We start from the raw sequence: 12,249 nt of genomic DNA, 5'->3' as shown, positions 1-12,249 counted from the left end.
TATCGCTTCAGATTAAAGATACACATTTTATTTTCACTTCATACGAAGGCCTTGGTTACTGCTTACCTTTTGAATTGGATGTACGGCAACTCTGGTCACTGCACATATTGGAATTTAAGTTATGTGGCAAGCACCAAACCCCCGTAGGGGAAAATGCCCAGCAATAGGTGGCTTTTCCTCCACACACTACAATAATCTGCATGTTATACCCCGTTTTTTAAGCAGAACTGGTGCTATTTATTGCAACCAAAGATTTCTGATCCTGGCAGTTTTCTATTTGATGAGATGTGATAATTATTCACCCTTCTCTAGTTCAATCATAATCAGGGCCTTAGTCTTGCGTGCCTCTTTCCAAGGACAGGTAGTCCAATTTTCACTCTGGCATAGACTGATTGGCGAGTTGGGCACTGTAATAAGCACATATTCCACAAAGGGGGTTCAAGATGCTAGGAAACCTACATCCAGAGAAATTGAGAAGTGTTTAAAGGGTTTTTCTGAAAGTCTAATAATCTCTCATTTACCAGAGATGAAGCTATTAAGCATCACAGCGTTTAGAACCCAGCAATCAGTACACGCCTGACCTCATTAAAGAGCATGCTTAGCATGAGGAACCGTAAGTAAGAAATGAGAGTAAGAGCAAAGACACCTTGGAGGCCTGTGTTGAATAAAGCATGTCTAAAAAGGAGGGCTAAGATTCATAGACAATTATGAACAAAAACAATGTATTAATAATTCACAGATGAATAGAAAACCAGGGCAGCAGACACAGAGTCAAGCTTTGTTCAGTTTTAATTGTAATATGATATTTATTTTTGATCAAATTGTCAATCGCAAACTGAAACAGATGCCAACATGGCAGACACCAACATCCAGCAGACCACAATAGATCTCGTTGCACTAAATGTTTCCTGTTCTTTATTTGTGGAATTCATGGAAGTATTCTTGACCAGTAGTTGAAATTCTAGAGGTATACCTCAAATACGACTAATGACATCGCAAAGACAGAAAAGATCAAAAAAGATTTGAGAGGCTCGGTAGTCTAGTTGATCAGACCTGAAATCAGAGGAAAGAGGGACTTGATTCACCACAGTGCTGTGATTGGTTGATGGAGCCGATCTCATCTGCCTATCTAAAAGGGCATACGAGGTTTAAAACAATTAAAAAAAGGTTACAAAAATGAAATGCTCGAAATCGAAAGAACCATAGCTTACTTTAACCACAAACATTTCCTAAAGCTCTCATGATCAGTAACAGTACTTCCTACGTTTGAAAGCCAGAAGAATGTGCACACCAAGATAGCGGCAGGCCTATTATTATCAATTATTATTACAGTGACAAAACAGCAGCTTTCCACCCACCAAGTCAGAGACAATCCCTCTGCAAGGCCCTATTAACACTAGGGGAACATTTATTTTGTGACTCTTGTGGAAGAGATTCTGTTTAGTATACCCAATGCAATTGAACAGGCAGTAAAACATCCAATGATACATCACAATCCGAGAGTATGGCAGAAAAGCAAACTATGCACAACCTTTGAGGGAGAACATGAGAACTTTCCTACTATACACAACTTAATTTGCTGGCCAATTGTGATGCACTTATGAGTCTATTCAGCAACAGGTGGGATACCTTGATTAATTATGCTTGAACTACATTCATAAAAAGGGTTGTGTTGAGGAGCTGGGCTATAAATTACGGCAGTATATTATTAGGATATACATAGAGATATTGTATACATATGTGTATGTGTGATATATATGCTTATGTGCACGTTAGTGGGCACATTACTTGACGTCTGTATTTGTTTGCTCTTAGTCATCCCTTGAATGACAAATCACTGGAAGTATAGTTTATTTCTGTGACTGAGGGATTAATTGAATGGTTCAAAACATCATTGCTTGGATGTCTGCACGCCTGTTGCTACTAAACATAGCTTGCTGTGTCTGCTCTTGTCTGGGTGAGGGCTACCTCTCTGAATCGCAAACGTAAATACATCTGTACAGCTTCAAAACATCTTTACCTTGCAAATTACACAAACAAAAGTTTTCTTTTTAAAATGCTTTTCATTTTAGGACTTAAATATTTATGAACAAAATAGTGTAACTAATCAGAGACTGGCAAGCTCATGGAGAGGTGGGAGTGGTGTGTTTAAAAGCCTGAACGAGCTTGAGCAGTCAGCACCCCAATAGACCAGAATTCCACGTTACATACTGTACCTCGGGCTACCAGTTTACCAGAAGCACTTGATTCCCACAAAATCTCCTGGTTTACCTGTAAGCCACTGTGCCGACCAGTATAACGTAAAGCTAAAAAAACACAAGTCGCTTTGAAGCCACTCAGTTAAAGGAATGAGTACCATGTCCCAAAATAATATACATAACAATTCCAAATCCGATGGTGAAAAAGACATTCTGAAGCTTCTGTTCACGGAGTGATGTATAGTGGGTATAGGAACATCGCCATGATGAGTCACTTTAACAACGCCTACTGTTGATACCCACACACTTAAGTTTATCATAAAGAAGGTGATAATGTGTGCTCTCTTACTTGATGCACAATTATGCACAGCACAAGAATCTAGAATATTTTTGTGCTGCAAAATGATTTGTGTGCCTACAGGGCAATGTTGAGAACAATGACACCAAAACTGTAATGCAGGATAAATAATTCAAAATCCAAAAAGACAAAATAAAATACACAAGTACATTACACAAAGACCCTAGGCTTTTTGGGTGGTACCATTTAGTGAAGACATTTCCATCCAATGAAATTCTTTACAACATCCAGTAGAAATGTGGTTTGTTAGGAATTTTCAATAGTGCTGTCCATTAACAATAAGCTGTCTTATTTGGCAAATGGACGGAACCAGTTTTATAGAGCCCTCCTCATAGTTTAACTGTGGCACTATATTTCTGCTGCTCGTGGCTGACGACTCTCAAAAAGTTCAACGAGAACAAATTTGCAATATGACCATCTAAGTGGAACATTATTATTTGGAGAGTGACAAAGTTTCCCGTAATTAACCTGGCAAAAATGATCCACTTTTCTAAAAATAATTGTTGCAGGCAGCAATAGAAAATAAAAAATAAGTAAACATATTCCTGACCCTCTACCTTTAAACTTTCAAGCTGAACAGTGAAGTCTCTACTTTAAGGTACGTGGTTTTCTGCCAAGTTGTACTACGTACCGCAATGCGATAAAAGGGTGCTTCTGGGTGACTCTTGTCTGAAGATAAAATGACTTCACAATGCCTCACAGTTAAAGCATTAATTTGATTATGGTTAAATTCAAATTTTGAATTTTCATAATTTAAAAAATATATATTTAATGTCACATGACGTGCATATTCTCATTGCCTAATCCTTTCACCACATAAGGACAAGAGGTAAACTATATGAGAGTGCACTGTGTAAAGGTGGATTATGGTGCAAAATAAAATAAAACGGTTTCCCTTTTTTATCACTTGAGGGTATGCTGTGCAGCCGATGACTAGAGGCACTTACATTATTATCAGATGTTTTTTCACAAGGAGCTACTATCTAGACATAACACTGACGAGGGAGGGATGCCATTTAGTGTTTGGTGGTTGCCCCACTGGTTGTGACAACACCTTCGTCGAGGCCATTAAGAGAAATGCAAAATCCATATGCATCCAGTACCAAAAAGGGCATGGTGTAGAGACATGATGAAGAACTTCAATGAAAAAAGTACACAATATGAGCATTCCATTGGCGGTCGAGGCTGCAAACACAGGCTTCCTCTGGTGCAAGAACTGTACACAAAAATACTCGCTCCACCTCGAACCATGGCAATGGAGAAACTGGCACAAAATAATAAACATGGAAATATGAGACAAAGAGTGTTACCACCTGGCAGCTCTGAGGGACTTCAGAACCTACAGGGAGTCTATGGATAAGTGACTTCAGTACACAGAGTAAAAAGTAAATCATAAGCAGTTTCAACTCTTCAACTAGGTCCTTGAAGTAGATTGAGCTTCTTTAAGGCTTTCACGGAAAGCAACACTATGGGAACATGCAAATTAGCAGCGATGCTCCAGTTTGCAGGACTGCTGCTGAAGTGTGGTGATCTTAGCTTAGCTTAAAAAAGGAGGATTTAAACATTTCAAACAATAGTTGTCTCTGTGTAGTGTTCCGATCATCCACAACTGGAGGTAACACGCTTAGCACTCAGTCTACAAAGTATCGAAGTAGGTTAATATTAGCAGCCCATAAGTGTGGAAAGGACACAAACTGTCTTCCCTTTGAAGTTCGATCCGACCCACTAGTCCTGGGAGGAACACGTCCTAGTGTTGCAGGAGCTTACTCTGTCAAATCTTCACATCCTGGGACTCAACCATCTTTGCAAGAGTTTTCTTGATTCTCAATGCTGTGAGTCTAGATGCAGGGTTGTGGGCCCAACACTCTGACATCAACTTCAAGATGGCTCTTAAGCACTGAAAGAAAAGGGCGAAGGTCACAATTCAAGTAGATGTGTCTTGGCTGTGATAACACCAATAAATGAACATCCTTCTCAAGCCATAATCTGCAGATATCATTAAACATTACAGGATTATAACAATGTACATTCCAAACATAGGTAAAGTGAAGGTTGGTAATGTCGGGTAAATTTAGCAATGTTTTAGTAACTCAAGACACTTCAACAAAAACCCTCAAACGGAGGTACTTTCATTGCCTTGATGAGAGCCCATGCACCCATATTTCTAGAAATCCGGGTTTAGCTATATGCTTTAACAAGGTTTCCATCTTTATATTTTTTAGAGTTTCTAATAATGTTTGGTGGTCCCCACTGGTTTTGAAAATGTGCTCTTGATTTTAATGTACAGGAGATACATATAAATGCTCCTATCAAAGAAGGTTTGTGAGAATACTGTCTCTCAAACAATTGTAATTTATTGTAAATGTCATGTCAATATCTTGTGTAAAGATAAGCCTTTCATTGTTATTCATAAGTGATATAGAGCATTTCCCTATAGCTGTTCCCTCACATGTAGTGAGTTAATTTAAATTATTGACCCTTTGGCTCTGAAGGTAACTGAAAGAAGCAATGCATCTACAAAGACTGGTGCCACCCACCTTATAAGACAAATGAGGCACTTTACACTTGAGAATATGAGATGTTGTTGTTTAGGGGTACGCCAACTTTGCATACTATCTTGTCCTTTAAAGTAGGAAACCTTGCACTTCAAAAGTAGAGACTAAGACTACACAACAAATGCGAACCCACAACAATAAAAATCAATTTCTGATGCACATTAGTAAGCATCAATTGTTCGTAGCTTAATTAGGACTCCCAATTGTTTTTAATGTAATTACTTAGAAGTAGGATTGGATTTCCCTCCCCAATGACACTACCTACAGGGGGAAGCAAGTCTAAACTGAATGTTGATGTTGCACCAATGAAATCTTGGGGTGGGATAGAGTAAGTGTGAACTCCGCCTGTGCCCCATGTAATCACCAATCAGAGGGCCAGGAATGCAACTGCTGTGGCACCAAGCCAAAGCTAGTGTTAATGGAATGCCCTTGACTTAACACTGAGAATACGGCATGACAATTCATTGAGGAGTCTATACTTACTTCATCGCTATTCCATCTGTTCGAGACAGCAGGGCGCAGAGATTTGACACACACAACTTCTCGCATATCCTCGTAGGAGGGGTCACTTGGGACCATATCGTAGTATGGCAGCTGGTACTCTTCAATAATGCCTGTGACAAAAGATAAACAGAGCTTGCTAAGCAAAATGTGAATCAAACAATTAGCGCATTAAATGTGCAGGTTTGCTACACAGCTACTGGAAGCCCATCCTTATTTAATAGCATACAACCAAGAATTCTGACAAGAAATAGGGTATACATCAGTATTATCTAAGTACAATATCGCAGTAAGACTTTCACATGGCTACTTGGAGATGGTCATAGCATTAGATGAATGATGGACTAGGGATCTGTAAATCCTATAGCCTGGCACCCAGAACATATTATTTGGGGTACAGTAGAAAATACGTTACTTACCTGTAACTGAAGTTTTTCAGTATTGGAATCTTTCATAGATTCACATGTTTGAATCAATTCCCTGTCGTCGAAGTGAGAGTCCCACAATACCATGGTAAAGCTAGCTTTGCATTTAGCAGACAACCAGCTCGCTTTGTGGCAGTATTAGCAAATTGCGTAACTTTGCTAAGTGAGGTAAAAGAATATACGAGAAACCTCATTGTAGAAAGTTATAATCATGTTTTCTAAAAACAAAAGATGAGATCAGTCTTGGTTTTATGAAACGAAATCTTCAAGCCTATTTTCTGTATACTCCAATTGAAATCTGGCTGCTGTGACTGCGTTAGTTAGAAACGTTCCCATGTCCATGGATATCCTTTTGGGGCGGGGGAAGGAATTCCCAAAGGTATCATGAAAATATATATATATATATATATATATATATATATATATATATATATATATATATATATATATATATATATATATATGTATTCTATTTTGGATGATTTTAACAATTGGACACTTTTCCAATGTTGATGGGTAACACAGAGGTTAAATCCATATTTGACAGTGAGGAGAGGAAAGAGAAAGATTTGGGCATCATCCACGTGAAGAGGACAGAAAAAGCTGAAGACAATAGCGATGTTGCCAATCAATGAGGTGTCAAGAGAGTCAGTTGTACAGCAACCAGCAAATATGTGGGGTTAGAGAGGGAGGCCCACCAAAATGTTTAGAAGGGACAATCAGAGGTATGGGTTGAAAACCATTTCAGTACTGTTCTCATACTGAGACAAATATACCCAATTTAGCAGTGATATTCAGATATGCCACCATTTTAAGTGCGGATTAGATTCCTTCTCAAACATTATGTTAACAACAAGACCTTCAAAGGTATACTAAATTGTACTGCTGAAGCAACAAACCACTTACATCACCAAACTCTCATTTTCTACTTCTAATTTTTTTGTCCCTGCCTGGAAGTAGACAGAAGTTGTTTGTTGTGAAATCAGAAGTGTCCACTTTAAAAGGCCTTTCCCATCCGGAAATCCAGTGGCACCAGTTGCTGGCCATCTTCAAAACCAGCTGAATTATTTACAAATCCATCATCACTAGCACCTCTGTCTATCTGGCAGGTCACCACATCATTACGGGTGGCTCTCAGCAGACAAGTAGCCTGGAGACAACGAAGTGTAAAGAAAGAAAGACACAGGCTTTTTCCACCCAAAATGCCCATTCCAACGGATTTGACTGTCCACAGAATAGTGCTTCAAAACATTAAGTGACGTCACGTAGCCTTCTGACAGTTCTCAAGGACAGGCATACCATGTGCTAACGAACCTGTGGCTCTGGTGGAGAAAGCCCGCAAGCCTTCCGGAGGTTGCTTCTTTGCCAATGTGTAGCAGATTTTAATGCAGAATACAATCCATTGAGAGCTAGTCCTCTTCTGCACAGCATTGCCCTACTATGATCTAGTGATTCCAATGAAAAGTGGATTGTATAGTCCATCTTCCTTGGTACGATCGATATAAAAACTATGGGCTCTTTTTGGAAACAAACAATGAAGACTTTCCTCCTCCTTAGATGGGCGAGGCGGGGAGCGAAGAAAGTCAGAAGGGTGATCGTCTGACCGACATGAAAGGGGGTCACCAGCTTAGGTAGAAAGAGGCACAGGTTCTGAGAACCAGTGTGCCCTGGTAGAAGGTAGTATACGGTTGGAGAACTGAGAGGGTCTGAAGCTCGCTCATACTCTGGGCCGTTGTAATGGCCACCAAGAAGACCGCCTTGAGAGTCAAACTTCTGAGAGGACAATTATGCATAGGTTCAAAGGGAGAACACATCAGATATGTCGAAACCAAATTCAAATCCAACTAGGGTATAATGAAAGGGGAAGGCAAAAACGTGTTATGAACCTTTCAAGAAAAGAATCACAACTGGAGTCTTAAACAGAGAAGCTGGTCTGACAACTGCGGAAAAGCTGAGATACCCGACAAATATCCCTTAACAGTGCTCAGCGGGTAGGCCTTGCCAGAGCCAATGACAACATAACTTGTGACACTGCCGAATAAGAACTTAGGGAGGAAGATCGTGAACACAACTGCTGCTGCTCAATCACAAAGCATGAAGATGGAACGTGCGCAGGTTAAGATGAAAGACCTAGCCCTTCACCTGTGATAGAAGGTCTTCTCGAATGGGTAGCTTGATCAGAGGACAGATGCTCATGCTCAGGAATTTATGATACCATACTCTCCGTGCCCAATCTAGAGCCACTAAGATGACTTAAGCACAGTCAGTCCATATGTTTTTGAGGACTCTGTAGGAGTGGCATCGGTGGAAAGGCATACAGGAGTCCTGAATTCCACTCCACGCAGAATGAGTCTCTGAATGAGAGCTGACATTGGATGTTCTCAGTGATGGTGAAAGGATCAAGCCAAGGTATTCCCTATTCATGGAAGAGACCTTGAGCCACCACTCGTGATCCGCAAGGTACCAAATGAGCCTGCCAGGTGGTTTGTCACAAGAAAGATGCCTTGGTGGTCCAACCATTTCCATAGGCACAAGGCCTCCAGGCAAGTGGTTTGTTGCCCCCCCCCCCTCATTGCAGTATCACAGGGCAGTGGTGTTGTCCATGAGCACATGTACCAGTCTCCCCTTGATGAATGGCAGGAAGGCTTTCAACAGCATTGGATGGCCTGCAACTTCAACAAGTTGATGTGGAGCTGGGGCTCCACCAGAGTCCTCTGATCTCCATCTCTCCAGGGTGGCAGCCCTTTTCCTGAATCAATGCATGGAATATCACTGTCAGCTCCAGGAGGGGATGAAAGAGCGGTTTTGCTACTGACCAGATCGCAGTTAAGTCACCACCAATGCAGATCTTTTGCAGTCTCCTCTGAATTCTGGGCATGATCGCAGAGATTACACTGGTGCGGTGTCCACTGAGACTTCAGAACTTGCACCTGCCACCTTGTGTGCTACAACAGTAGGATGCTGGAGGCCATCAGACCCAACAGCCTCAGAGTCACTCCCACCGAGATCCAGGACGGAGGCTGAACTATCGGTTTCATAGCATAAATGTCCTTGACTCTCCACGCAGGATGGTAGGCGTGAAAACTACCTGCGTCCAGAATGGCTCAGATGAAAGGAAGTGTTTAGAAGAAGTCAGGTGTGACTTCAGCATGTTGATAGTGAACCCCAACAAATGTAGAAGGTTTACCATAGTCTGGAGGTTGAATATGACTGCCTGGGCAAGTTCGCCTTCAGCAGTCAGTCTCTGAGTTAGAGGAAGAATGGGATCCTCAACCTTAGAAGATGAACAGCTACCATCCTCATCACTTTCATGAACACTGAGACGCACTGGCAAGGCCAAGGGGAGCACAATATATTGGAAATGCTCCAAGCCCATCGTAAACTGCAGGTAAGGTCTGTGGACGCTGCAAGGCAGGAATGTGAACCTAAGCGTTTCGCAGGTCCCTTGATACCATCCAGTCGCCAGCGTCCTGGGCAGATGGGACCTGGGCTAGAGTGAGCATTTAAAACCTCTTTCCTCAGGAAGGCGTTGGGAGGGCGAAGGTTGAGAATAGAGCAGAGGCCTCTGTCCTTTTTGGGCACCAGAAAGTAACAGCAGTAGAAACCACACACTACTTTTAGCAGCGGCACCCTCTCGATTGCTTTTTTGGCCAAAAGAGACTGCACTTCCTGACATAAGGGCAGATGGTCCTCCCACAGCCATTGTATGGCCAGTGGCATGGTGGGCTGCGTTGCTATAAATGGGAGGGCATAACCACAACAATCTACAACACCCACTTGTCTGAGGTGATATTCTGCCGCTGTCCGTGGGAACCTCTGCAACAGTCAAGAAAGTGCTGAGAAGCTTGCTGGCCATGTTGGTATGTTAGATATTGGTGGATCTGAAGCAATCTACTGTAGCCACGGAAGGAGAAGTGCGGTTGACACAGAGCAGTGGACAATTCTAGGGAGCGAGTCATGACTCAGCTATTCTTAAAGAACTCCAGTGCTGTATCCACCTTATTGCCAAACAGGAGAGAGTTATTGAAAGGCATGCACATAAGGCTCACCTGAACATCCTCTGAGAAGCCTGTGGACCACAACCAAGCATGGCACTAAACAGCCACTGTGTGTTGGACAGGCCCCACGAAGGGCTCGCTCCCTCCCTGCATGACAGGGCCCAGACACCGGCTCTCCGGGGGCTACCCGCAGAAGCAACCCGCAACCCGTCCCCTCCGGGACGCCTGCTCCCGGATATCTCTGTGTCACGGGCCCGGGCCCCCGTCAGCCCCATTGCCCGGCCCAGCCGCCATCTTGGACACTGCACCACGCGGCCGCGTGGCCTCAGCTCGACCCCAACCCTGGGCCCGGCCAGGCCCCGCCATCCCGGCACCACCATCCATCCAGGAGGTGAACGGGCCACTTGGCAGGCTAATGGGAGAAAGAAGTGTCGATGGCTCTCCCCCGCCAGGTGCCGAGGTACAAACAGATCATCGGCCCCTGCAATGGCTAATGCAAATGCGGGGGGAGAACCCCAAACTATTGCGATGGTCCATCTCCCTGCAGGGGATGGACTTCACTGTGGAGCATCGCCCTGGCCAAGACCACGCCAACGCGGATGGCCTGTCCCGCTTTTTCCGCCTCGACGAGGAGAGTCCCCAAGAGGATGGGTGACTCTCCCCGCCTTCAGCTGGGGGGGACGCATGTTGGACAGGCCCCACGAAGGGCTCGCTCCCTCCCCGCATGACAGGGCCCAGACACCGGCTCTCCGGGGGCTACCCGCAGAAGCAACCCGCAACCCGTCCCCTCCGGGACGCCTGCTCCCGGATATCTCTGTGTCACGGGCCCGGGCCCCCGTCAGCCCCATTGCCCGGCCCAGCCGCCATCTTGGACACTGCACCACGCGGCCGCGTGGCCTCAGCTCGACCCTAACCCTGGGCCCGGCTAGGCCCCGCCATCCCGGCACCACCATCCATCCAGGAGGTGAACGGACCACTTGGCAGGCTAATGGGAGAAAGAAGTGTCGATGGCTCTCCCCCGCCAGGTGCCGATCGCCCCCAGCCTCCCCGGGTGCTGGCTCCACCCCCCTGCTGGGTGTCTGGACTCCCTCATCCCGGACCTCCCGACCTCCCAGTGCGAGGGTCCGGACATCAAAGGGCGCCAGACCTATAACCGAGGCAGCCCCAGAGCAGGAAGGCAGTTGTATCCTGGAGTCGAGAGACACGGAGAAGAACTCATCCTTGACGGACTGCTGGCGCTGCCGCAGCCCTGCCTTGTGAACTATCGTCCTGCCTGCTGGCGCTGCCGCGGCCTTCTGCAACCTTCATCCTCATGGGACCTGCTGGCGCTGCCGCGGCCCGTTGTAACTTCCATCCTCGTTGGGACCTGCTGGCGCTGCCGCGGCCCGTTGCCACCTACGATCTCTTCGGGACCTGCTGGCGCTGCCGCGGTCCGACCCGTCCGACCACCGAGCTCGAGGATTGTGAGCTACCACCGTTTCACCTCAGTACCCGTAGGTACCAAGACTGTCCCGCTACCCCCTTTCCCTACTAGAGACTAGAATTGAGAGGATCATCGTGTCCTGATCTCCTTGTATCGTACTACCTTACTTCAAGAACTGCCTATAAAAGGTGTTACTCTGATCTTCGTGTGGTGTCCATCTGTGGGGGGGAAGTTACTTGTCTGTACGATCGCTGGAGACGGCCCTCACCGGAGGCCTCTCCCCTTGTGCTCGGCCGACCCTCCAGGTCCCCGTCTAACATTGGTGGCAGCGGCGCGATCCGAACCAACGCGTAACCGTACAGAGAGTAACTCACCCTACGACTAATCCACAATGACGACCAGAGAGAGCGGATCTGCAGAGAAATTCCAGATGGAAAAACTGGAAGAGTACAACCACCGAGAGCTAAAACAATTTTGCATAGAACTAGGCATTGCCACCACCGGTCTGAGCACGAAAGAGGACTTCAAACACGCCCTAGAATCCTGGGCAGAGACAAATATCGCCGGACCCCGGGACCCCGAAGCCCCGGAGACAAACACCACTCTGACGGAGGAAAGGAGAACGGATCTCTCCCGGGAAGAGATCCGAGAACGAGAGAAAAATAGACTACACGAGTTAGAGTTGGCACGGCTCAAATTAGACAGAGAATTGAAACTGGCAGAACAAAAGATGAACTTAGAACACTTACGGCTCCAAGAAGAGCGAGAGGAAAAGCAGAGACAGAGAGAAC

At 45.1% G+C, this 12,249-nt stretch overlaps 1 protein-coding gene across 1 annotated transcript in view; it reads right to left on the bottom strand.

The window, feature by feature from the left end:
- Positions 1 to 786: 786 nt before the first annotated feature.
- BMPR1A (bone morphogenetic protein receptor type 1A) overlaps positions 787 to 12,249 on the bottom strand; it is a 510,331-nt gene continuing 498,868 nt past the window's right edge. The window contains exons 12-13 of the mRNA XM_078643295.1: positions 5,595 to 5,725; positions 787 to 4,453 (exon numbers count right to left, since the gene is read on the bottom strand). Coding sequence (XP_078499421.1) covers positions 4,328 to 4,453; positions 5,595 to 5,725 — 257 coding nt within the window. The 3' untranslated portion in view covers positions 787 to 4,327. The remainder of the gene's footprint in view (positions 4,454 to 5,594; positions 5,726 to 12,249) is intronic.

The sequence above is a fragment of the Lissotriton helveticus genome, chromosome 5_1 (genome assembly GCF_964261635.1).
Source record: "Lissotriton helveticus chromosome 5_1, aLisHel1.1, whole genome shotgun sequence".
Taxonomy (NCBI): domain Eukaryota; kingdom Metazoa; phylum Chordata; class Amphibia; order Caudata; family Salamandridae; genus Lissotriton; species Lissotriton helveticus.
The sequence above is the reverse complement of the archived record's forward strand: the minus strand, read 5'-3'. Positions and strand labels throughout refer to the sequence as shown.